General features: G+C 38.0%; 3 protein-coding genes across 6 annotated transcripts; 1 reads left to right on the forward strand and 2 right to left on the reverse strand.

The window, feature by feature from the left end:
• The first annotated feature begins 6,365 nt into the window (after positions 1 to 6,365).
• On the forward strand, positions 6,366 to 16,729 carry LOC105045575 (uncharacterized). Of its 4 annotated transcripts, none has more exons than XM_073258141.1 (5): positions 6,366 to 6,792; positions 9,251 to 9,357; positions 12,665 to 13,178; positions 14,932 to 15,104; positions 16,190 to 16,729. In XM_073258141.1, the coding sequence occupies exons 1-3, from the start codon at positions 6,554 to 6,556 to the stop codon at positions 12,799 to 12,801; spliced, it is 483 nt and encodes a 160-aa protein (XP_073114242.1). In that variant the 5' UTR covers positions 6,366 to 6,553; the 3' UTR covers positions 12,802 to 13,178; positions 14,932 to 15,104; positions 16,190 to 16,729. The 4 variants fall into 4 exon arrangements, with proteins under 4 accessions (XP_073114242.1, XP_073114240.1, XP_010922217.1 ...); XM_073258139.1 differs by having other exon boundaries at positions 6,376 to 6,792; positions 11,574 to 13,178; XM_010923915.4 differs by lacking the exon at positions 14,932 to 15,104 and having other exon boundaries at positions 6,376 to 6,792; positions 11,574 to 13,178.
• On the reverse strand, positions 13,511 to 17,447 carry LOC105045574 (RNA polymerase sigma factor sigD, chloroplastic). The gene is made up of 5 exons (XM_010923910.4): positions 16,867 to 17,447; positions 16,344 to 16,568; positions 15,514 to 15,654; positions 13,987 to 14,184; positions 13,511 to 13,887 (listed from the first exon to the last, which is right to left on the reverse strand). The coding sequence occupies exons 1-5, from the start codon at positions 17,386 to 17,388 to the stop codon at positions 13,606 to 13,608; spliced, it is 1,368 nt and encodes a 455-aa protein (XP_010922212.1). The 5' UTR covers positions 17,389 to 17,447; the 3' UTR covers positions 13,511 to 13,605.
• A 749-nt stretch (positions 17,448 to 18,196) lies between these two features.
• On the reverse strand, positions 18,197 to 24,017 carry LOC105045576 (protein TRAUCO). Its single transcript, XM_019850435.2, has 2 exons — positions 22,907 to 24,017; positions 18,197 to 18,629 (listed from the first exon to the last, which is right to left on the reverse strand). Exons 1-2 carry the CDS (start codon positions 23,919 to 23,921, stop codon positions 18,355 to 18,357), a joined length of 1,290 nt encoding a protein of 429 aa, XP_019705994.2. The 5' UTR covers positions 23,922 to 24,017; the 3' UTR covers positions 18,197 to 18,354.
• Between the last annotated feature and the right edge of the window lie 1,825 nt (positions 24,018 to 25,842).

Genomic DNA, 25,842 nt, shown 5'->3' on the forward strand with positions numbered 1-25,842 from the left:
GAGACTGGGTCGACTCAGACTGAGACTGAGTCGACTCACCTGCATGGCGTGCCAGATTTTTCGAGATACTGTCTTTTGTCTGACACTTTTTCTGAGACTTGATCGATCCAGTCTTAGTCTGAGTCGATCCAGTATCCTAAAACTGCTTTTCTTTCATAGTCTTCAATCCTGATTCTGATTTCTTACTCCACCTTGTGTCTCCAAGTATTCGAAACCCCAACCAAGTCCCTCGAAGTTCTAGACACCTGGACCTCAAGCCCATAGAGGGCAACACACCGCTTCCATTCTAAGACCACTCCTGTCCTAGCCCTAGGACTCAAACCTGTCCTAGTCTCTCGGAGCCAACATCCTAACTCCTCCTGTGGCCTCCCAAAGCTTGGGAGTATCACATCAACTTCTACAATCTTCATCTTGGTGTGGCCAAACCTTGGCATATCCGGCAATATCCTCCTGCATGATCCCACTATGGCTACATACCTTGATAGCCCCTTGTGCGAACATCCTTGCCTTCGCCAACCCTCTTCAACTGCTGAGCTCTCTTTAAGGCCTTTGGGATGACTGCCTCCACTGCTGAAGATCCTTGTTTGCTCTTTTGCACCATCTTAAAGTTTTTTGTAGGCATCCTTCTGCTTGATAGCCGCATCAACTATTGCCCTGGATTTCTCTGGAGAAATCACAGAATTTTTTATCGATGCTTGCTGCAACTGATGCACCTGACACGGTCTCCTCAGAGCCACGCCTCTCTATCTGCACACTCTGCTCCACCTGGCTCTGTACAGTCCTGGCGCTGGTGCTAGGATATCGCTCCTCTTACATCTCTCCATTCTGAACACGTGCTAAAATCCTCTCTACCTATGAAGACACCTCCGCAATGCTCCACCTGAATTTGAAGTCCCCCTGATGCCACAGAAGCTGACTCTGTACCCGAGTCACCTGAGGCCAACCATCCAACGCTATCCTGCTGGGCCTATCGCTGCACCTCGAACACTGTCGCTGCCCCTTTGGACCTTCCGCACTCCGCAGACCTCTCCGAAGATGTTTTGGATACACCGCACCCCGCGGGCTCCTCCGAAAATATCAAGAGCTCATCCGACTCTTCACTTTCAGCGATTGAACCAATGGAATCCATCTTTTCTCCTCCTTTGCGCTTCTTCTAAAACAGACTCACCTACGTGCCGTGTCAGATTTTTCAAGACGTTGTCTTCTGTCTGGCACCTCCTTTGAGACTTGGTCAATCTAGTTTCAGTCTGAATTGATCCAATATCCTAAAACTTTTTTCCTTCGCAGTCTTCGGTCCTAGCTCTAGTTCCTTACTCCACCTTGTGTCCCCAAGTATTCGGAACCCCAACCAAGTCCCTCGAAGTCCTAGACACCCGAACCTCAAGCCCATAGAGGGCAACACACCGCTTCCATTCTAAGACCACTCCTGTCCTAGCCCTAGGACTCAAACCTGTCCTAGTCTCCCGGAGCCAACATCCTAACTCCTCCTGTGGCCTTCCAAGGCTTGGGAGTATCACACCAACTTCTACAATCTTCATCTTGGTGCGGCCAAATCTTGGCATATCCGACAATATCCTCCTGCATGATCCCACTGTCGCTACATACCTTAACAGCCCCTTGTGCGAACATCCTTGCCTTCGCCAACCCTCTTCAGCTGTTGAGCTCTCTTTGAGGCCTTTGGGATGACTGCCTCCATCGCTGAAGATCCTTGTTTGCTCCTTTGCACCATCTTAAAGTTTTTTGTAGGCATCTTTCTGCTTGACAGCCGCATCAACTGTTACCCTGGACTTCTGTAGAGAAATCGCAGCATTTTTTACCGACACTTGCTGCAACTGACGCACCTGATACGGTCTCCCCAGAGCCACGCCTCTCTATCTGCACACTCCGCTCTACCTGGCTCTGTATAGTCCTGGCGCTGGTGCTAGGATATCGCTCCTCTTACATCTCTCCGCTCTGAACACGTGCCAAAATCTCCTCCACCTGTGAAGATACCTCCGTAATGCTCCACCTGAATTCAAAGTCCCCCTGATGCCACAGAAACTGACTCTGTATCCGAGTCACTCGAGGCCAACTATCCAACGCTATCCTGCTGGGTCTATCGCTGCACCTCGAATACTGTCGCTGCCCCTTCGGACCTTCCGCACTCCGCAGATCCCTCCGAAGATGTCTCGGATACACCACACCCCGCGGGCTCCTCCGAAAATATCAAGAGCTCATCCGACTCTTCACTTTCAGCGATTGAACCAATGGAATCCATCTTTTCTCCTCCTTTGCGCTTCTTCTAAAACAGACTCACCTACGTGCCGTGTCAGATTTTTCAAGACACTGTCTTTTGTCTGGCACCTCCTCTAAGACTTGGTCAATCTAGTTTTAGTCTGAGTCGATCCAATATCCTAAAATTTTTTTTCTTTGCAATCTTCAGTCCTAGCTCTAGTTTCTTGCTCCACCTTGTGTTCCCAAATATCCGGAACCCCAACCAAGTCCCTCGAAGTCCTACACACCCGGACCTCAAGCCCATGGAGGGCAACACACTGCTTTCATCCTAGGACCACTCTTGTCCTAGCCCTAGGACTCAAACTTATCTTAGTCTCCTGAAGCCAACACCCTGACTCCTCTTGTGGCCTCTCAAGGCTTGGGAGTACCACACCAACTTCTACAATCTTCATCTTGGTGTGGTCAAGTCTTGGCACATATGGCAATATCCTCCTGCACGATCCCACTGTCACTGCATACCTTGACAGCCTCTTGTGTGAACATCTTTGCCTCTGCCAACCCTCTTTAACTTTTGAGCTCTCTTTGAGCCTTTGGGATGACTGCCTCCATCGCTAAAGACCCTTATTTGCTCCTTTGCACCATCCTGAATTTCTTTGTAGGCATCCTTTTGCTTGACAGCCGCATCAACTGTTGCCCTGAACTTCTCTAGAGAAACTGTAGCATTTTTTTACTGATGCACCTGATACGATCTCTTTAAAGCCATGCCTCCTTATCTGCACACTCTGCTCCACTTGGCTCTGTACAATCATAGCGTTGGTGCTAGGATATTGCTCCTTCTCTTACATCTTTCCGCTCTAAACACATGCCAAAATCCTCTCCACCTATGAAGATACCTCCGTCTGATGCTCCACTTGAATCCGAAGCACCCTGATGCCACAGAAGCTGACTCTGTACCCAAGTCACCCGAGGCCAACCATCCAATGCTATCTTGTTAGGCCTATCGCTGCACCTCGAACACTGTCGTTGTCCTTTTGGACCCTCCGCACTTCGCAGACCCCTCTGAAGCTATCTCGGATACATCGCACCTCGCGGTCTCTTTCGAAAATACTAAAAGCTCATCCGACTCTTCACTTTCAGCGACTGAACCAATGGAATCCATCTTTTCTCCTCCTTTGCACTTCTTCTAAAATAGACACTCCCGCTTAAAGTGTCCTTCTTCACCACACTTGAAGCATATTTTAGCATCCTTGCTGTCTTTTTGGGACTGTCTCTGCCCCACCTGCACATGTTCAGCCTTCTTTTTTCTTTTTCTAGGCCTTTTTGAAACTGCAAGATTCTCCTAGAAGACCTCCCCCTTCGTCATCCATTCCCACTGCTCGTTGGACCTTAGCACTAAAATGATCTCCTCATACACCAGTGTCTCCTTACCATACAGTAGCGTCATCACCAATGGATCGAAGCTCTCGGATAGCAAACATAGCAGCAACAAGCTCTGATCCTCTTCTTCAAGCTCCACCCCAATGTTGAGCAAATCCATGCTCATCCAGTTGAATCGCTAAATATGCCCGCAACATCCTCACCCTCCTGCATCCGAAGGCTATACAATTACTTCTTCAGTATCAACTTATTGCACATATTTTTTTCTATGTATAACTGGTATCACCTTGACCACAAACCCCTGGGTGTTCTGTCCTCTAACACGCCATACAAAACCTCATCTGTCAGGCAAGCTTTAATCGTGGCACATGCCTTTTTCTCTAAGGACATCTACTGCTTGTCATTCATCTCCTTCGGTCTATCTTTTAAGGCTGAATCCAGCCCCATTTGAATCAGCAGATCCTCCACCCTGACCTAACTAGGGAGGGGGGACAGCAATCCCCAGATCTCTTCTTTCCTCACAAAATCTGGAGAAACTTTTAGATTTGAACCTCTGCTAATCCTTCTGTTGAAAACTTGATCTTCTTCTTCCTCCTCCATGCCCAACCTACTGCGCCGCTCAACTTGCTGTAATGCTCTGATACCAAATTGTTGAACCTACGATACAACTCCTATACTAGATAAAGATCGCCTTGCATGGATCTGGGTGTTAATCTAGAAATCGAAGAAGAAATACGGAAGCAAACGATGAAGACACTAGGAAATGTTAGGGTTTTTGGCATTGGAACCAGAGAGAAAGAGAGAGAGTAGGGAGAAAAGATTAATTATATTCTATTCTATTCAAACCCTAATACAATATATATATATATATAGCCAATAGGTTTGACCAAAAACTCCTCTGGCTAACCCATACATAAAAGCACTCATCGAGCCCATGTACATCTATGTTTCACATGCACTCATTCTATAGACTTAATCCCAGTCCAAACTCTAAGTTAGCCCCCTTAAGACCTATCAAACCAGACCTTAAAACCCCTAGGATCAAACTCAATCCTAGACCCATGCAAAAATTCCTTGCAGCTCTGCCTGTGCAACTGAGCCGACCCAGTCTCAGACTGAGTTGACTAATCTGAGACTTGATCGACTCAAACTAAGACTGAGTCGACTCACCTGTGTGCCGTGCCAATTTTTTTGAGATGCTATTTTTTGTCGGGCACTTCCTCTGAGACTTGATTGATCCAGTCTCAATCTGAGTCAACCTAGTATCCTGAAACTATTTTTTCTCCACAGTCTTCAGTCCTGGCTTTGGTTTCTTACTTCATCTTGTGTCTCTAAATATCCGAAGTCCCACCTAAACCCCTACAAGTCTTAAATATCCAGACTTTAAGCCCGTGGAGGTCTACACACTACCTCCATCCTAGGACCACTCCTGTCCTAGCCTTAGGATCCAAACCTGTCCTAGTCTCTTGAGAGCCAATATCCTGACTCCTCCTGTAGCCTCCCAAGACTTGAAAGCACCACACCAACTCCTACAATATATATATATATATATATATATATAAACCAAGTGCAAAATGTTGATCCAATTAAGTAGAATTCTAGACATAAAAATGTTACATGTGAGGCTCAAACATAGAGTAGCATGCAAAACAAAGATTGGGTGTTAAATATTAAAAATATTCTATATTTGGATAATTAAATTCTAAGATATACCCTTGATCTCTCACTGAGGATGTGCGTGGATTGGATCGGATCAATTTGGAGATAAATCCAAAACCAAATCAATTTCTTAAAACTAAAATCAGAATCAAATCGTTGAACTACAAAAACTACTTAAAATTGATCTAGGAAATTTGGTTAGGCTTTATTCAGTTTGTTGGATTGATGTTCAATGGGTTAGTCTAAATATGCTAGACTAAGTTTAAACATAAGAAAAAAATTCTAGCGAAATTCTTTGTGCACCGCGAGCGATATAGAAAATCCGATGCTAAGTGCACCACCTCATTCAATTAATCCATGTAGTTACCATTTTCCAATACACATTTAATAACTACAGGTTAGTTTTTTTATTTAAAAAATTTATATGATGAAAATATCTCTATTCTTTAAAAAAATTATGGCATATGTCCATCCTGCACTCATAATATGCATAAGATATCATAATTTTTTAAAAATAGAGATATTTTCATCGTTCAAAATTTTTAAATAAAAAAATCGATATGCAGGTATTAAATGCATATTGAAAAGTGGTTAGATAAAAATATCTCGCTCATGTTATAATATTTTAGACCATATTATGACATCTTGCGGCATAATATAGTCTAGGATGTTATAATTTTTTTTAAAAAATAAGAATATTTTCATCATATAAAATTTTTAAATAAAAAAATCGATCTATGGATATTAAATATATGTTAAAAAATAATAATTATATGGATCAATCGGATGAGATGATGCATTTCACATCGAATTTTCTACGTCACTTACGGTGCATAAAAAATTTTTCAAAAATTTTATTTCATATAGAATTGATCTTCGGTGAACTGGATTAAATAGGTTGGGCTAAATTTGAACTAAAAAATATATTTTATATAAAAATTTAAAAAATTAGAAATTAAAAAAATATTTATATATCTGCAAATGGGTCAGTTTTGGCCGGTTTTTTGAAACTCAAATCAAAATTAAATTGAATTTTTTCTAGCTCAAAGCTTTCTCAAACGGCCACCAAATCAAATTTTTTAAAAAAATCAATGTAAACCGAATCAAAGACTGAAAGACGGATTCGAGCCGGATTTGCTGTTTGACCTTTTTATATATTTTTAAAATTTTTTTAATTTTAATTTTTTTTGCAGGCCTCCACCCTCACCCACTTTTTCTTTTCATTTTTTTTAGAAAAACTGATATATCAAAGCCACTGGTGCTGGGGCTGGATCGAGCAGGAGCTTGACGAAGGAGAAAAACAATGGCGAGGCTGTCGACGAGGTTCCGATCCATCAAAAATCCCCACCCACCTTCCTCCCCGGCTGATAAAAGGAAGGCAGAGGCCGTTTCCTCTTCCTCCTTCCCAGCTCTTCCTCGATATCAAAATGGAAGAACAAAAGATTCCAAGACGAAACGAGCAACCGCTTGGTCCGTCTATTTGATCGTTTCTTCTCGACTACCCAAGACCTACGTTGGGGTCACCACCAATATCATTCGCCGGTAATCCAATTCCCCACATCCCCTCGCCTTTTCTTTCTTTTTCCGTGCTGATTTGTGATCTCGATGCAGATTATTTGACAATTGACTATTATACTTTCGTTCATTTGATCAGAGAAATCAATTTCTTGGAAATAACATCATGAGTTGTAGAATTATCGGAATCATTTTGATGATTTGATTCAAAGGATTTTTGGGAATTAGCATTATGATTTGTAGCTTAAATGTGACTTAACTTTAATCACCATCGTTTGTAGAAAAACGGATTTTACATCGTATAGATTACAAATAATTGAGGATCAAAATTCCTAGAAGCGAAAAAGATTAGTTTGCGTACCCATGGGTGGGTGACTAGCCTTATGGAAGCTTATCTTTGGAAGAGACAGCCTTTGTGAAAGTGATCCTATTCCCATCTTGCAATTCAATGTTCTGTAATGCTTGATTCCTAGAAGCTTGGATATTCTCTGTTAAGATCAGTATGAGCATGTTTTGGAGGAAATTCGACAGCTACTTTGGTCCTATTGTTTCATGTTTTTTTAAAAAAAATAATTTTTTGTTTTCTTTTTGAGAATATTGATGAGAGTGTTACAAATAATTGACAGAAATGTTTTTCAAAATGATGTAATAATTATCCATGCCAAACTTTTGGGCGAACACCTGCTGAGGTTTGAGTAAAGGACCTCCTTCTAATGGATGGAACAATTGGATTACAGTGTTATGCGGACATGGACACAAGATCAGATCTGAAAATATGTCCAAGTGTCTGACTCGCATGTGGAGCCAAGAGTAAAACTTCGTCTAAACATACTTGTATTTATAAACTCAATTAAGATTTCCAACTCTTCAAGAAACCAAGTGGCAGTTAACAGATCGTAGAAAGCCAGATGTTTGGAAGTGGAATATGACCAAGACAATCAAACAAACCCGCCATGACATGATTTAGATGATAGTATATGATATTGGCATGGGAAAAAAAAAAGTTTATCACTGCAATGAGTGGAATATGACCCAGACAGTGAAACAAACCCCCAATGACATGATTTAGATGACAGTATATGATCTTGAGATTGGAAAAAAAAGTTTATCGCTACAATGAGCATCAGGGAAAAATAGTTAAGATTTGCTCTTACTAGGGAAACTAATAAAAAAAGCAGACATGAAGATTAGATATAGAAGTGGGTATCTCTTCTTGAGTTGTAGCCTAATAAGTTGCCATGTAATGAACTATAGATGTCTTTAATTCCATTTTGGTTGGGACAATCTCATAGGACTTTTATAGGTTCTATTAGTTCAGGCTTTTTAATTGTTGGGCTTGGTATATAACTTCTTAGCTTTTAACTAAATAAGCTTGCCTAACTGGGTATTTGATTTGGCTTTACTACTTGCACTTGCTTGTTTCTTCCAAACACCAGACTTAATTGAATTTGTTTATCAGCCTTAATTTGGATGAGATTATGATTCCAGGTATGATAAATTAAAAAATACCTGCAATTATTCAAGTGTTGAGTAATGGTACCAATGGACAACCAGTATGGCAGCATACAACGGAGGGTATGAACTGTATGCTTTTGTAAAGTTGATACAATCCTGGAATTGAAATCTTCTGCAAAAATCTGTAGATAGAAGCATGCCCAATCAATCTAGAAGGCTAAACTTAATCTTTCCATGAAATCATGAAAAGCCTTGTGAAAATGACCTAGAAGGCACTTACATGATCAAGTAGTGACTCTGTGGTTTCTTGAAAGAATGTCACATAGAATTTCTGAAAGACAAGGTTCTAAATGTTGAATATCCTTATTTACTCAGTAATTTCTTGTATATTAATTGAGAATGACATTGAGCTTGCTCTAAAGGACCTGTTGCGCTATAAACAGGAACAAGAGTAACAAGAGTCTAGAAGACATGCATGTTTAGCAGCTGCTATGAAGGCCTAAACTAGTCATGGGCTGATTGATGAGTATGCACTTAATCAGCTATCGGGTGGGCTGGATAATGGTTAACAGGTTGCATCAGGCAACATAGTAGTTGTATTAATTTGCAATCATGTAAAAGGAAAAAAAAAAAGAGAGAATCTTAAAGAAAGTTTAATGTAAGAACTGAGTATACATTTGTTAAAGTCAATGCAACAACTGAGAATACCTTTCATAAGAACTACAAGAATTAGTCAATAGTTTAAGTTAAAATTCATTTTTCGCAAATGTGAAGTGATAGTCAAATATCTGACCCACACATTTGTTAGATGTATTGCTTGTTGAAGTTCAAGTCTCTTTCTGCACTGCAGCCATCAGATTCTCAGTGCCATAAGATATAACTTGCACACACCTTTTCTTTTAACATTGTTCTTAGATGAGAAATTTGATGTCATTAGTTCAGTTATTGAACATAGATGTACCTGTACAATGCAGTGCTTTTCCTTGAACTCTCATTCATCAATCTAAATGAAAATTTGATGTTCCCACAGTTTGAAACAACATAATGGTGAATTAAGGGGTGGAGCAAAAGCATCTTCTTCAGGAAGGCCTTGGGTTCTTGCATGTATTGTTCGAGGATTTAAGGACCAAAGTGAAGGTAACTGATTATGCTTTCCTTGTTTTTCTTTTGTCTTCTGTGTATGACCTATAATTTCTTTCTTGAAGATAGGAAGTATTGGAAAATCATTGGTCTAGATTTTAGTTAGTTAGATATTATGGACTTACCAAGAAAAGATGTCATTTCTTCGTTGAGATGGATGTATGGTAATACAATAATAGACAGAATAAGATATGCAGTCATTCGTAAAAAAGGTATAGAATACACCAATTGAGGACAACTTGATAGAAGGATGATTCAGATGGTTTCAACATGTACAGTGTACGTTGATAGAAGTCCCAACACAAAGCAGTGATTTAATACATGTAGAAGAAATGAAGAGGGTTAAAGGTAGACTGAAAATCAATGAGATGAAGTAGTAAGTAAGGACTTGATATTTCAACGTCTTTCAAAAAATTCCCTAAAGTGAGCAGAATGGAGGAAAAATTTCGCTGACCGCACTAGTTTGGGACTAAGGATTAGTAAAGTAAATATTATAGATTTCTTGATGCGTGGCAAGGCAAAAATTCCTATTCTTTTCTATAATCTGAATTGCAATTGCATCAGTGCTACAGAATGTGTCACACAAAGCATGTTACTACTTGTAATTCACTATGACAGTTTGTTTCTTTCCCCATTATTTGCTAAAGAAGCAGATCCCTTTGGTTGATTTGAACATATGATTCTGAACTGGTGGTTCCCAATTGTTCGTGAAATATGCATGGCAAACTGAACTGGTGGTTTCCAAAGTCGGTGGCCTTTTAAAGTAGTTGTGGATGTTCTGCTGCAGGTGATAAACTAACAAATTAGTCAGTAAGTTGAATATAATCACCAGTGAATGGATCGAATATGATAGAAGAAGCAGGTGTAGTAGGAGATCCTAGAGGAATCATGAAATAATGGGTGAAAGTTCGAACTGCATCCATGCAAGATTCTAGGGTGACTAGTTGATTGTTTCTTCTGGAATAATATAATAACTAGTATTTTAAGAGTCAAAAATCAGATGCCACAATTGATAAAGCCTTTGAGAATGCTGAATGCCTCAAAATGCGAGAAAATGTTTCACCTGTTTTATTAGCAACTAGAAAGGGACAGTGGCGCTTATGAGGTAACGTGATCCTAATTGGTTGTCGAATTTGACTGTAACCATTGAATAATTACCCAGAAGTTGATGCCAATCTGGTGAGGTACCTATCATTTCTAGCTACTGGATATGTCTGAGCTTCAAGATGAGTTGCTTAAATTTTCTCATTTTTCTTCTGCTGTTGTGTTTGGATATTAGAAGTTGCTAGCATGATTATTTTAAATTATACATTTTAAAAGTTGCACAAGTAAACTAGTAAAAACTATTTATGATCCGGCTAAATATCTAAATTTAAGGTGCTTTGGGGCACCTTTAGTATACTTTTTGAGTCTGGTCTGAGTGATTCAGATCCTGAGATGAGCTAAATTAGATGTTTAGCATGTTATCCATATACTTGAACCTACAATCAAACACCAACCTCAATTTGGATGCATGCCCTATACATAAAAATCTATAAGACTCCAAATAGCAACAGTGTTATCAAACAGCAACAACCTCATGATGAAAGAATATTAAGCAAGGACTTTATGCTCAATATGATTATAATATGAAATCTCCCATGACCCAACCCAAAAAGGCAAGCCAGAAGGTTACAAATTAGGGTCCTTTGCCCTGCTGAAGTACCCAAGACTTCCCCAGCGTACACCCAATGTGGGACTAAACATACCTCGGCATGTGTCCTCACATAGTAGATGTATGCAGCATGAATAAAGCTGAAGAAGAAACAGGAATGCCAGAAAATTATATGTTCATTTGAGGATAATGTGCTCATAACTGAAGCATATATAGATAGTTCTTTCAGTCCCATTTAAATGAAAATAGGAGACTGAAGAGCGACCATTTGATTCTGCAATTAAATACTGTTAATTGAAGGAAAAATTAAGGATGCACGTTCTTTGCTTCTATTAACTTTCCTAGGTAATGAATTATCGGTATATCTTCTCTCTTTTAGGAAGAAATCTGATTCTGTGACAGAATAGTCAATAGGTTTCATCTTCACTTTCCTATGCTTCTACGCCTTACTTTTGTTGGTGCTTAACATTATGTAATTTATTAGCATTTGTTTTGTGCTGTATCATTTTCCCATCAAAGATTGCTCACTGGTTCTGTCTTCTTTTTAATCTATATTTAGCTTGTGAGTTTGAATCAAAATGGAAGGGCATTTCACGAAAAATGCCACGGAAAAAGAAGGAAGGCTGTGTCTCAAATTCGTTGTTGCAACACCGTGAATCAGCTTTGAACAGACTACAAGCATCATTTGATTGCAGCCACTTACAAATTGAATGGCAATCTATCTCATCTTGATTTACTGTTGCACTGAGCAATACATAGGATTTTTCTGGAAGGAGTTTGTTAATAGTTATTTAATAGAGCATCTGGGAAAGTCTCATTACCCCTATTTGCAAAGGGAAAGGAAATGACACTAAGATGCAAAGAGGAGTCCAAAAAAAAAATATGCAACTCATAAATTATTTTTTGCAAGAAAGAATATGTAATTATATCAAAGAAGATTTCTTCAACTGGGCTAAAATTTAATGTGCAACTATTGTTTCATTGTGGAGGTTCCTTGTTGATTTCTGTTAATTGTGCTTGCCTAATTGTTTTTATGTGAGGGGCCATCTTGATTTGCCTATCTTGGCTAGAAGTGAGAGAATGCATCAGCTAATAGCTAGGTGGAACAATCTAAAGGATGCTGTTCATTTTGTATTTGAATTTCCTCCTATTGGAACATCTATACTGAAAACCAAGCTGCAAAATGGAACTCATGCCAAGATTGTTGTCAACAACAGCAAACAAGGTCATCAGCAATAAAATTCTTGTGGGCATTACCAGGAAAACATTTTCATTTCTTCTTCCATAACCAAAAGGTGAACACTTCAGCTTCCATTTTTATATGCAAAAAGGTTTTCTGACTTCAGTTATTTGATATATATCTTGATTAAAGTCTGCGACAACCTTATGAAACCAAACTAAGCCCTGCAAAAAACCTAGTGCATGGCCTGACTTGGTTCACGAAAATGTTTGATGCATGGCATATTAAGTTCTACCCCAAAAAAATGGATTATCTAGTTATCCTTTGTTTAACTATATGGTATTGTATGATGCCGGTGCTTATGGTGTTCCTTGTGTTGTATTTTAAGCTTGATGCATCTGCATGATTCTTTGATTATAAATGCATCTTTTATGGATCATCCAAACTTTACGGTCTTATAAATTCTACAGTGTCATCATTAGTTACACGATCGTCATCAATTTTCTGGAATGAAGATCGATCTTCCACTCCTGTAAGTTACATGAAATCTTTGTTATTTCATGCATGGATTGCAGTTGTAAGAATGATCTTGTTATGCGGAAGATGAGAAAGGCTAGTTGTTAAGTTACTTGACATACCATAAGGGAAAGGTTTTGCATACTGATATACAGTGGTAACAGTAATGGAGTCTCAGCTTTGGGACGGACATCCTTAGTTAAAATTAATTTTAGATTGAGGTCCATTTTTAATCTCAAAGAAAGGGTGGTATGTTATTTGGCATGAAATCTCGAGGAGATATGCAAATAAACATAAATATTTTGCAGAACATGTTTTTGTTTTTTTCCCTTTATTTTTTTCCCAGAGTGCAGAAAAATTGGAGTTCAAGTAGGCCGAGCAATGTCAGAACGTTAATACTCTATATTATGGAAGGGTACTAATTGATGATTTAAGAGTGAGGCTTTGCCAGTTCATCTTGCTCAAGAGGTAATTTGCTTTCTCTTCATATCATTTCCACATGGCTACCCATATTTGTTGGGTGTCAAATTCTTTAAATTATTCTTGTTCATTAATTTGCCCTTCTATTGCTTATAAAGTGTCAAAAATTCAAAATCATAGAGGAAGATTTACCGTGGTGGCCTGGTCACAATTTTTTCCTTTCAACCACAGAACCTAGATTTTGTTAAACTTAAATGTTAGAAGGATAGCATTCTATAATAAGGTTGATAATATGAGTTTGCAAGAGCATTTTGGTCTCTGGTAGATACTGGCATAAGAAAGATAAAGAAAAAAATTGTCATTGCCTTGCCATCAAACTATTGCACTGGATTTTCAAATATTTATTATTTCTAGAATTTACTTGCAACTAAGGTATCCTCAAAAAAATTATGATTAAGGAACCAGGTATAAACTTCTATTCAACACTTTGTCTAAGGCATTCTATTAAACTCTTCTCTTCCCTGAGTCTTCTTAGTGCACTGCAATGAATTTGTCGAATTCTCTCCCTAGAAAGGTTTAATAATCTCCCAATCTCATCACATGATCGAGCTGTCTCACCATTTAATCCATAGTGCAATGTTATGATGTATTGTTCCCTTCCACTCAGTGTCTTGAGAAGCTTCTCCATGTTTTGTAACATCTCTTGTCTATTGACTAAAACTTCCGGTCTTATTTCATCCGGCCCTGGGATGATATCCTGCTTTCAGCCCAATTAAGAAAGTTAGAATCCAATTTGTAAAAAGTTCTTGCTTTTACAATGAATTACTAATGCAGCAAAATGTTAAAGAAATATGACCTTTAGAGTCAGTCCTTGTTTGTTCACAGGTTGATCAACAGAGATCGGATGTCTACTTCTTTCACTTATAATTCGTACACTGGAAGCACCTATGCCGGTGAAGTCTGCAATTTCATCATAAGTGGGGTTTCTCCCTAATTGCTTTCTCAACAAAGAGTTAGATTTCATAATCTTGTTTGCTGCCTCACACAAATTCCCCTACACAAATGCTAATAATGCATTAAGCAATATTTTACTTTAGTGAATCAAAAAGATAGCAGCATAGAGGGATGCGACACAGTACCATAAGGTTACTTATGCAGAACGTGATTATTACAACAAACGAGGCACATCAAAAACTCAATTAGCTAATCCAGTTATGTAGACGAGTTGAACCCAATAGTGACCCAAGTACCAAAAATGACTAGTAAAAGATGACAACTTATAAAACCTACATATAGGCTCTAAATCATGCCAAGTAAAATGGACCGAAAGGCTGCTACTTGGTCTCTTGAGGAGTTGGGAGTACTTGATTGTACTAGTGAACTATCAAAGTAAGATCATTCTCTCTTAAGATTCTAAATTTGAAACATGAACAAATGCAACTTTGATCCCCACCATAAAACACATAGGTTTAGTCAAATTGATTAGCAGATTTTCTTTAAGAATGGAAGTTCATCCCCTGATTGATATTTCAAGATGCCTCCAAGGCTTCAAAGTTTATACTTTATCATATTTCATGTTGCGCTTCCTTTTAATCCAATCTAAAAGATTTAGCACCCTCTAATGTTCTAGAATATACCTTTGGTTGAATAAATTCAGCAGCTAGAGCAACAAAGAGTAAACCTCACCTAATTTTGCTTGTTGTAGTTTCAGCATATTTCACTATTGTTTTCATTGTTATGCCATTTACATGTAAGTTGTTATTAGAACTTAGAAGTATGTATGTTTTCTTATTTTGGATAGGCCATTATGTGGTGGCATGTGAGCAATCATGGTCATATTCAATAGCAATAGCAAAGGCATAAGCAAGGCCAACCAGCCACCGCCCTTGTGCCAGGTTGGTTATAAAACTAAGAATTGCCAAGAGTCCGAGGTTGACACTTGATATGGCAGCTTGTAAACAGGGATTAAAAGAGGTATTCTTGAATATCTCCTTTTTTGAATGATACAAATAAATTGCAAGTTGGTAACTATTGGATTACTAGAATCATTAAATTGTTTTTCTGTTAAATACTTTCTTCTATCTATTATATACTTGAATTCAAAATCATGGAGTTGGGCCTAGAGGACCTACTCCAAAGTGTGAGGCCATCCACATGCAATTCATAACCTCCAATACAATTTATCACCTGAGAATTCTAGCAGTTCCCACCCACTTTTTTCGAAATATTAAAAAAAAAAAAAAAGGCATATCTTGCCAGACATTTTGGAGAATAAACCAACCTTGGAAACAAAACCATTATTTTGTTTCCTTCAGTTCTTAGGTTTCTTATTTTTTCGAAATTGTTAAGGTGCCAAAAGAAAAACATGGTTAGAATTACATACCGGCAATCTCACCATCCTTGATTTGTTTGCTATAGCTTTGAGAATTGCTTGCCTGATCCACCAATAAGCATATGTTGAAAGTTTATATCCTTTCTTGTAGTCAAATCTCCATGCACCTCGAAGAAGTCCTATGCATCCTTCCTGAAACAGCTTTCCAAATCATATGGATAAAATAACAATATAAGATATGTCCAGACCTGTCTTTTATCTATGGTGAAATACCCCAACTGTCATGAGTATTGTCATTTAAGCAAGGTAAAGACTTTCAAATGTTTTTTCGCTGAGATTTCTTTAAAAATGCTTTTCCCCAAATGATGGTTCTCTAAATTTTCCCTTTCCAAGATTTGACATTAGTTAGACAAGGACTTTGAGTGGTTTTTGTAAGACAAGAATTTAGATTAGGTTTATCAGGTTTCTTTTATCCTTGCTTTTCTCATGATGTCTATTTTGCATTGAAGTGTTATATGTTACTCGTTTGTTAAAGGGATACTAGTTCTGTGATCTAGGATTGGTTCCAGCCTCTTCACCATGTAAATATTACATAGATAATTCAGTTCAGATCTGTTTGCTTGTGAAGTTGTGATATAGTTCTGGTAATGATTGGGGTTCCCAATTCTCATGTGTTAGATATACCAATATGAATACTAATTAATCTCCATGATCTGACAATTTTCAGAAGAGGGAATACTCTTAAGCAATCAGATATGTCATCTCTATTTGTCCAGCAACTGTCAAAGTTTGGGGTCTTTGTCAGTTTGTAGACACTGGGACCATCAGACCCAGAACGTGTTCCCCTACCTGAGATTTTAGAGAGAAGCATGGGGCTCAACCTGGATAAGGTCCTGGAGGCTCAGTCCTTTGCCTTGATATGGAGTTGCAATGGAGACAACTAGCCGCTTATAGCTGAGGGTGATCCTCTCTCTACACTCTCTGGCCTTCAGCAATGTCCTTTCACTGTGTCTCCTCTTCATCCTAGCCGCAATGGCAGCACATCCTGAGTCAAGCGGGCTGCACTCTCTGATCTGCTTGCCTGCAGTCTCTAGCATGGCCTCTTGCTGTACATTTTAAACAAAATATGTTAATCAGTTAATTCATATTAAGTCCACATTTTGATCACTAGTGTGGTATCCCTTTTTTTTTGGTGGTATTGTAACAAATGCTGTGTTTATTTCAGTGTTTAGTGGCTATATATTATGTGCTCAAATTTTTTGATGAATTAGCAATTCTCTCTACTTTTGACCGTCGACTTTTTCTGTCCGTGTTAAAAGGCTACCAGATTAAACATTGTCAGTGTCGATGCCCAGGAACCTCCAAGGACTCCCAATTAAAGTTTAAGTACTTGAAAAATGATACCTTCAGATAGCGAGAGAACTCAGCCTCTTCTCTCGTTGTAAGGTATCTCGATCGCTCTGACCTGGATGAGCATCCTTCAATCAAGTAGCTGTTGGAATCCTCATCATCTTTGTTGTCATCACTAATTGATAACTTCTGATTCTTTCTTCCCTTCCTTCTCTGCCTCCTCCGTGCAGCCATGGAATTTTTCTTGAAAATTCCTTCATCCTGTTCTAGTTCCATTTGCTGCTTCTTGGGGTCAGAGCTCATCGATGACCTGATCTCACCGAGTGCTAGAGCCAAAGACATGGCATCCCTGGCAGCCTGAACTGCAGAATTTGCAAGCTTGACTGCTTCAATTACGGCAGCAATTGTCAGAGGCTCCTCGGACACCGAATGGGAACCATGTCTGATGGTGGAGGAATAAGGTGAGGATGAGGAGAGTGGAATTTGAGCTGAGGGCTTTGGAAGCACGGCATGGGGTAGAGAGATTGAAACACTGGCAGGGGAGGAGGTGTTTAAGGAGCATGCACGTACAACCATTGGGTGCCGAGGTGCTATGGACCGGGCAGAATGTGAGGCTAGTCCAGGACACTATCCTTCCCACCCTCTCCATGGCTAAGATATTTTGTTATTTGTGATGGTGCACATTTTGTTTCTTTGTGGAACAAGATAAGGCGACGGAGCTGAGAATCTGAAGCCCACCTTTTTGAACCTTTTTCTTTTCCATCTTCTATAAAAGCGGCTGTCATTCTACCACGTCAACTGAAACCTCCAAAATTCTCTACATGTCCAAGAGATACATGCTATAGTAAAAATTATGCTTCTTAAAAAGAAAGAAAGGAAAAAAAAAAAAAAAGTCAAAGAGTACGAAAATTAATAACCATCAAGTTCCTATGATATGGGATTCCCAGTCCCGCAACTGTTGCTCGTAACATACAGCAAGATAACTATAGTTTGAGAATGCTCCCGCCTCCCAGCAAGTACCTTAATCAAGGCTTGTTACATGGCCAATATAACAGATCCGAAACCAATCCTATTAGATTGCAAACCACCTCTCTTCAGCTTAAATAAACAATAAAAAGAATAAGAACTGAGAACCCACTTATGGAATACCATACCACTCTTTTTTTTTGACATGTCAGAGCTACCACCAGCGAAGAACCAAGTTAAGCGCTAGGCACAGAACCCAGCAAGCAGTGACATGCTCGTTCGTATTTCTCGCGGCACGCATTGGAAGCAGTCACATCTGCTATGCCCTTTGGGAGTCAACTCACAGTGGAAAAGATGCCATACGGTTTCCTGCATCCTTGGTTTCGAGATGCAGATCATGGAACACAAATAAGTTACATTCACAAACAAGCTTAAATAATTTTCTTTAAACAAAAAAGATATTAGCATTAACTTGATGTTCAGCCAATCAGTTAACAAGTACGAAACTAAAGACTACATATTTCAGCCCGTTGACTCTCCCACGAGTGGGGAAAAAAATCTGAAAAAAAGAAATGGTTAATTTGTTTTTTCTGCAACACCATTTTCCATAGGACCTTCAATCTTACAATCATATCCGTGATAAGGAACCTCAATCATAGGGCGTGGTATTGGACGTTCACCGAAATCTTGAGGAAAGAACTCAAAATCTGGCCCAAAATTAAATCGTACTTCACAGTTAGGTTGGTTAGGGAGTGTGTACATAGAAGCAGCAGGGTAGTATCTTCCACCAAACAGGTCCGCAAAGGCAACGCCTTGACATACTCCGTTCTTGAAGAAGGATATCTCACTGCCTGCACAGATATATATAACAATTAGACAGCAACCAAATACGGTGGCATTGCATTAAAAGCAGCAGTGCACTGACTTCAAACCGTGTGAATGCATGTTCATGACGTTATTGCAGTGACCACAATTAGATGATTTTATAATCCACAAAATATACATATCAAAATTTTGTTCGTCTTTGGTGAAAAAACAGGAGTTGCTTGGGAACGTGGCAACAATAAAAGTGTTAGCTACTGCTGCTATAATCATGGCACAAGAAATCAAAATAGGAATGCTTATACCCTACCCAGCAAACATATATCATATCCTAATGTATCTGTGATGAAGGCAAATTTTTGACAACCAAAATACTGAAACAACTACATGTAAAACTTGAAACGGAGGAAGCTAGAAAACAAAGCTCAGCAGAAGGCTAAAGAGCAAGACAAGGCTAAAGAACTTTTGGAGTAACTACTGCTACGGTTTGTCATATTGACCTGTACCAACCACACCATAACGTCCTGGTACAGTACTAAGGTTCAGTTCAGTATATGAGCCAAACCAATTCATCCTAGTCCGAACTAAGTGAAACTATCTCTACCACCCGGTACTGACTTGCAGCGCCCGATTTGGGTTATACCATAGCTGGGAATGGAAAAAAAGTGTTCAGAGCTTATCTCGATACCGAATGCATATCGCACCATACTGAAACAATAATGTACTGATACAATTCTTGGTACCGGTTTTGCGGATCTGGGATGCTACACACTAGGCAAAAGATTTCAACTGTTACGAAGGTCCGTCAAGACAAGTAAGAATTTATCAGGACATGGAATGGCTCATCAATTAAGACACTTACTTCATATGATTGATTATATCAATATATATATATATATATATATATATATATATATATATATATATATATATATGAGAAAACAATATATGCAAGCAAGCCACAGTTTGTTGAGAAGCCTACATAATATGTATACTTGTTAATTTATGACTAAAATATCAACAAGCTTAGGCCTTACAGTTCGCTGAGAATGCTACATCAGATTTCAGTAGGGTTGATTAGAGGACAACTGAAATTTTTGACTCTGCTGAAGATTGTGTAGGACTTGTCCATAATGTTCTCAATCATCCCCACTAGAGACACTAGCTTGATTGTCATTCTTAGAGCACCTAATCTTACTCTTAATTCAGTGAATAATCATCCCCATAAAGGATGAGAAAAAGGGGTCGATAGGCTAATAACTCATCTGGAAAAGGAGCGGTGCTTGAGAGTTGTCTTCAAAGAAATTTCTCGGAATTCTGAGCATAGCATGATAGGAAAATTGAGTCGCATTGGCCAGATTGACTGGTCCTGTTGAAGGTCTTTTTCCATGCCTTAAGATGAGTACTTCATATTCACGATATGAGTACTTTATATTGAATGACTAATTGAGTTATGAGCAAAATAACAGTCAAATGAACCAAGACAGTATAGACAATCATACTTGTCCAAAAAGCTAAAGAAACTACAAGCAATGAACTACTTGAGAAACTACATCTGGTGTAATCTGATTAAAAAAAAAAAGAGATAAAAAAGGTTAAGAAATCTTGTTGATGTTGAACTAATCCAAGAGAGAGACCTTCTCTAGAAGTAGTCTTTTTAGAGTTCTACCACAATGGGCTCCTGCAGTTTGATAATAATCCCGGAATAATATCTACTGCATACGAAACACCTATCATTTCTCAGACGATAGTTATTCTCTCACATAACTCGCAACATTTCTCCATCTTTTGTTCAGTATTTTTTCTAATATATATTTTGCATGAGTGAAACTTGTCCATAACTAATTATTCATGCAAAATAATTTATCGCACATTTAAGCCATGCTTTGGTACATAAAACCAACCCTAGAGTTACCAAGCCACAATTCTTTACCACAGCACCATTAAATTTAGCAACATTAACTTTATTAATTTTTGAAGAAACTAAATAACAATCTATCTAAAATCTTCTAATAGGAAGTTTCCATGTAAGTATGAGCTGTCAACTTTCAAAAACAATGTTGGTCAAGCATGCTTGATGTCCCCTAGAAAGTAAAAAAGAAACAAAATTGAAAATGGTGAAATATATACAAGCATGTAATTAGATGTCATTTCTACCCCAATGAGATAATTGTCAAAAGAAAGGATGCTCCCTGAAACAACTTAGCAAATTAATAAGTTTTTATGTTGCATTATCCCTGTAACTAAACAATTATTAGATTATGACACTGTTTAAGTTCATCACTAGTATGGATCAAATTATGCTCCAATACTTTGTCCAACCCATGGTGTGCCAGCATATAGCCCTCAAGCAATAAAAGGATACAAGTTAAGCAGCGAAAAGTTGAGCCTTGTATTCTCATTGTTGATTATTCAGAGACCATTCATAAGTCATGCTTAACTGGATCTTTCCCAGGCTGAGACAATTCAAACCAGCATGCACTTGAGATAGACACAACCTTGGCAGCAACATGGGCACAATTATTTGAAGAAAATAAAAGCACTTTCCATTTAAATAGTTAGTAATCTCAGTTTCTATTGTTGCTTATTAACATATGAAAATAAAGAAGGTTGTGATACCCAAAAATCATTTAGAAGGATAAGTTAATTAAAAGCAATGACTTTTATAATAAATCCTTAAACATTGTTTTAGGAAAATTAATTCCACAGATTAAGCAGCCTATGCTAACAGCTTGTGCAGCAGGGAAAATGAAGTGAACCTCATAAGCCTATCCATATTTTTAAAAAGTACTCTTTATAGAAACTAAAATGGCCAATAATAAGTATCAAAAAGTATCCAAATGAATGAGACGGATTGCAATAATTCCTCATTTTATTGTAATATGATCATGAAAACCATGAGGTTAACAAGAAACCTTATTTTATCTAATTGGAGTTGGCTTTAGACCCATTCCACCAACAACCACTAGCATCATTTTATCTGCATCAGCAGACCCTCCCTAAGTCTCTTTTTGCTCCAAATAAATCCTCTCATGGCTCACCTGGCTACCTCTAGACTCAATGGCGAGTGAAACTAATATTAATTCCCTTTCTATCATCTTATAATCTAATTATGCTATTTTTATGTACCATCAAAAGTATACACATTCTTCTCCTATTACCTCTGGTGGTTCATGTCTGCCTTATCATTATATACCTTAATACTCTTATCACAAGCATGAAAAATATATAAGCATCGTATATGATATACCATAATACAAACCACAGATAAACATTACCAAAGCATAACCATGAACCAACAATGTGAAGCACCAACACTTATCATACAATGCATGTCAGAAAGTAAATGTTTACACAGAATATGTAACAAGTAAAAGGTAATGCTATTAACATTAACTTTTAACAGATGCAACAAAGTCTAGTGTGACCTTACGATAATCCTTATCTTTGAAACTTGATACCAAAAAAAAAAGCAAGATAGTTTTTCAATCAACTGAATTGGCATAGAAAGCAAAAGATAAAAGTCATTATTTGAGTGTTAAAACAATTATGAGAAGATATACAAATAAGAAAAGGCTAAAAAGAAGGCCCACTTAAACTACCAAGCGTTCCTCCTACTTTCCTAAAGCTAGCAAGACAAATATAATTAAAAACCTAATCCCATCTCCTTGGGATTGGCTTCATAAATTTTGCTTTGCACTGATCCCCTTTTTAAGCCACTTGTTTCTCATAATAGTTCATCAGAACTCTTCCTGAGTCTCACTTTCCCCCTACCTGCCTACAAGTTGCAGCCAAGGTACCATACACCTCTTCCTTGCTGAGAAACTTTCTGCTTCATTGCAAGTAACATCTATAATCCATATCCTAAATTAGCAACAGCATCTGCTAGTGAGAACCTAACAAGAACAGGCAGCATAGGAGAATATCTGATTTCAAAAGAGGTCAAAAATAATCTAATAATTGGAGACCAGGACTTCAGCAATAGCAACTTATACTCTGGAGAGCATAATAAGAACATATTTCATTTTCACATATGATCAATAGCAAATACAACTAAAACCAAAACCTCCACAGATATACTTCAACAGAGTTTTATCTACAAAAATGCAGATATGTAAATAGTGAAAAAGTGAACTCTATATCTAACAAAGACAACAATAAGACTAGGATGATTATTCAGAGATAACATAATTCAGTTCAGGGAATGATCAGCAAAGCAACAAGCTTTCCAAGCCATCCAATTCTATACAGTGAAAAAAGAAAAGAAAAGAAAATAAGAATCGCATATTGGAGAGGAAGGACACACCAGGAATAACTTTGGGAGGTTCATCCTTCCCATCCGCGGAGTAGACGTATCTCTGTCCCTTGTACCAAATCAAATGTGGCGGCTTTGGAGCATACGAAGCTCCATCGGGAAGGTTAATGTAGAACCCAATCACATCCCCCTCACCGTACCCTTCCTGTCCATACTTCTCCCTCAGGGCCTTGTGAATCTTGGTCCCATCTATATCCCTGTAACCGAAGCTATTCCCGTCGTACCCCACGGGGGCCTGGAGGTCCCCCTTCTCCGTCGTCCAACCGAGCCTCGTGTGCCCCGTCTCCCCGAGCTTCACCACCTTGATCTCAAAGTACCAGGCACCTTCCACGACCCCTCGGGTGGCGCGGACCATGCGGTAGCCCTTGGTGCTGCTGGCGGAGAGGCGGTCGTCGCTAAGCTCGACCTTCTCGGCCTTGTAGACACGGGAGAGGCAGATCTTGGCGTCGGAGGAGTCGTCAGACTTGTCGGGGAAGCGGGGCATGGGGGTCATGAGGACGGTGTCCTCGGGGCCGGCGTGGGTGATGGCCTTGCTCTTCTTCTTGCCCTTCCGGGAGGTGGATTTGGTCCACACGTTGTTGTTTTTCTTCTTGGGCTTCTTGGCGGCGGCGGCGGAGGCGGTGGGTGGAGGGGCGGCAGGGGAGGGGGAGGTGAAGGAGGAGAGGGGCTTCTGCTTCTTTCGGGCCGACGCTGGGCCATCGACGCCGTCGTCATCGTCGGTGTCATCGGAAGGCTGGGGTTCATCGGCGGCGGCGGGAATGTGGGGGTTTTCGGGATCGAGGAGTACACCATTCTCTTTGGCTTCGCGATCTTCTTCTTCCACTAGTGGTAGTGGTGGTGGAGGCCGTGGGGATAGCAGTGAAGGGGAGGAGGCAGGGAGGTCGGCGGCCGCCGCCGACGGAGAAGAGGGAGGATAGGGCATTGGAGGATGATGGGAGGGGATGTGGTCGAGGGCGTCGCTCCACTCCTCCTCCTCTTCCTTATCAGAGGCTCGAAGGTTGGCCATCGGAGATAGAGAGAGAATAGGAGGGAGAGAAACCAGGAGGATTTGTAATGGGATTCGGAGACCGGTCGCCGATGGCACAAAGGCTGCTGCGGGGCAATGTTTTAGGGGTGAGCAAAAATTTTATTCGATTTAGTTTAATTAATTTTTAACATATATAAAATATAAATTTGAATAATAAATAAAATCATTCTCAAATTGCATCGAGATTTTAATAAAATAATATCATTTTTATTAAGATGTTATTTATATTAAAATATTAATATATCAAAAAATAATTTTAAATTTATGATGTTGTTTATCAATTTAATTTTATGTTGGTTAGTCTTAAATTCTAAAGTAATTTATTTACTAAATTATTTAATTTTTTTGTAATATGTTAGAGATCTTTATCGATGGTGTTTGTTTAAAAATTTTATTTTATTGAATGATAATATTTTATATTAATTTAAATTATTTTATTTGATAATTTTTTTTAATGATATTTTTATTTAAAAAAAACAAATTTTTATGAATCACAAAATAAAAATAAAAATAAAAATAAAATTAAAAATAATAATAATATAAATTGATAAATCAAATCAAATGTAAATTATATTGGTTTAGTTTGATTTCAATTTTCTATTGATCCGATTTAATTTCTAGAAATGTCAAACTATCTAGAACTGATTCGATTTAGGTTTAAGCATGAAATCGGCCTAAATCGGACAATGCTCACCCCTACGATGTTTTAGGAAAAAAACAAGAATATTTTATTGTTATTTAAAATCATTCATAAGCTAAAATTTTTTAAATTACATAAATTTTTATATATAAATAATTTAAAAATAATAAATTATATATAATAATTTAAATTATTGATGCCAATATATTTTAAATTTTATCGGATCGGAGTGAAGATCCGCTCCATTTTTCTCTCAACATGTACATGGATTATTCTTTTTTGTGAGTAAAAATTATTTACTTCTTTAAATCAAGATCAATTGTTAGGCACTCAAATCAGCCGGTGTTAATTGTGATCTATTTTTAAGATATTTGAAAACTAAACTCAATATATAGATTGAAGGCCATGAAATACATGAATTTTGATTTTAGATATCTGTAGTGGTATAAATCATGATAAATTGTTTGAATCTTCAATCTCACTAATTGACTATTAATTTTCCATTTGTTATTAATAGATACTTCTTTTCTTGATAAGGGTATAATCCATCCCATAAATATAATATATATTAACTTATTACAAAAAAATTGTAAGTGCTAGAGAAAAAACTCTGATCTTTATATTTTATGATTAACATTGGCATGCTTTAATCAACTAAGATTGTACATAGTTTTGAAAAAAATGAACATATTTTATCAAAAAAGAATATGAAAATATGACAAAAAAAATGTAATTACACTAACGAGCATATTCAAGAAGGACACGAGAAGGAAATATAAATGTCTATTGCTTTTTAACTATTATAATTTCAATTCACAAGTTCAACATTATCCGTGCTGTAGAATTTATAGATGTTATGGATTACATGATATGCCAAATGAAAAATGCTAGATATCATAGAGCTATTACAGAAGGGATGTATATTTGGAATGCGAAATTTCTTATATAAAGATATCGGCGTGCTTATATATTTATATATTAGTCATGATAAGGGTGTCACAGGAAGGATGCTTGCTGGAAATAAAAAAGTTTTCATATTAGATATGACACACTTATATACCTTTTAAGATTTATTTCCTGCATCTTTTTATAAAATTAGAACCATTTATATACACAACCAAAATCAAAGATTAAGTATCGAAATATCCAAGTAAGTAAGACCTAATATAAATAGCTATCATCCTAGCTAGCACCAGACTTCAATTTTTATTAAATATATTAGGGACTGCAAAATGAGCATACACGATAGAGATAATGAAA

This window comes from Elaeis guineensis, chromosome 5 (genome assembly GCF_000442705.2).
Source record: "Elaeis guineensis isolate ETL-2024a chromosome 5, EG11, whole genome shotgun sequence".
In the NCBI taxonomy this organism is placed as follows: domain Eukaryota; kingdom Viridiplantae; phylum Streptophyta; class Magnoliopsida; order Arecales; family Arecaceae; genus Elaeis; species Elaeis guineensis.

What these genes read in the sequence shown, in the direction of transcription:
- LOC105045576 (XM_019850435.2), bottom strand. Translation starts at nt 23,921, where the DNA reads ATGGCCAACCTTCGAGCCTCTGATAAGGAAGAGGAGGAGGAGTGGAGC. An exon ending in ACCTCCCAAAGTTATTCCTG is followed by an intron (nt 18,630 to 22,906) that starts GTGTGTCCTTCC and finishes ATATCTGTGCAG; the next exon opens with GCAGTGAGATATCCTTCTTC.
- LOC105045575 (XM_073258139.1), top strand. Translation starts at nt 6,554, where the DNA reads ATGGCGAGGCTGTCGACGAGGTTCCGATCCATCAAAAATCCCCACCCA. An exon ending in ACCACCAATATCATTCGCCG is followed by an intron (nt 6,793 to 9,250) that starts GTAATCCAATTC and finishes ATGTTCCCACAG; the next exon opens with TTTGAAACAACATAATGGTG. An exon ending in ATTTAAGGACCAAAGTGAAG is followed by an intron (nt 9,358 to 11,573) that starts GTAACTGATTAT and finishes ATCTATATTTAG; the next exon opens with CTTGTGAGTTTGAATCAAAA.
- LOC105045574 (XM_010923910.4), bottom strand. Translation starts at nt 17,388, where the DNA reads ATGGTTGTACGTGCATGCTCCTTAAACACCTCCTCCCCTGCCAGTGTT. An exon ending in GCCTCCAGGACCTTATCCAG is followed by an intron (nt 15,655 to 16,343) that starts GTTGAGCCCCAT and finishes AAGCTGTTTCAG; the next exon opens with GAAGGATGCATAGGACTTCT. An exon ending in CAAGGATGGTGAGATTGCCG is followed by an intron (nt 14,185 to 15,513) that starts GTATGTAATTCT and finishes GCATTTGTGTAG; the next exon opens with GGGAATTTGTGTGAGGCAGC.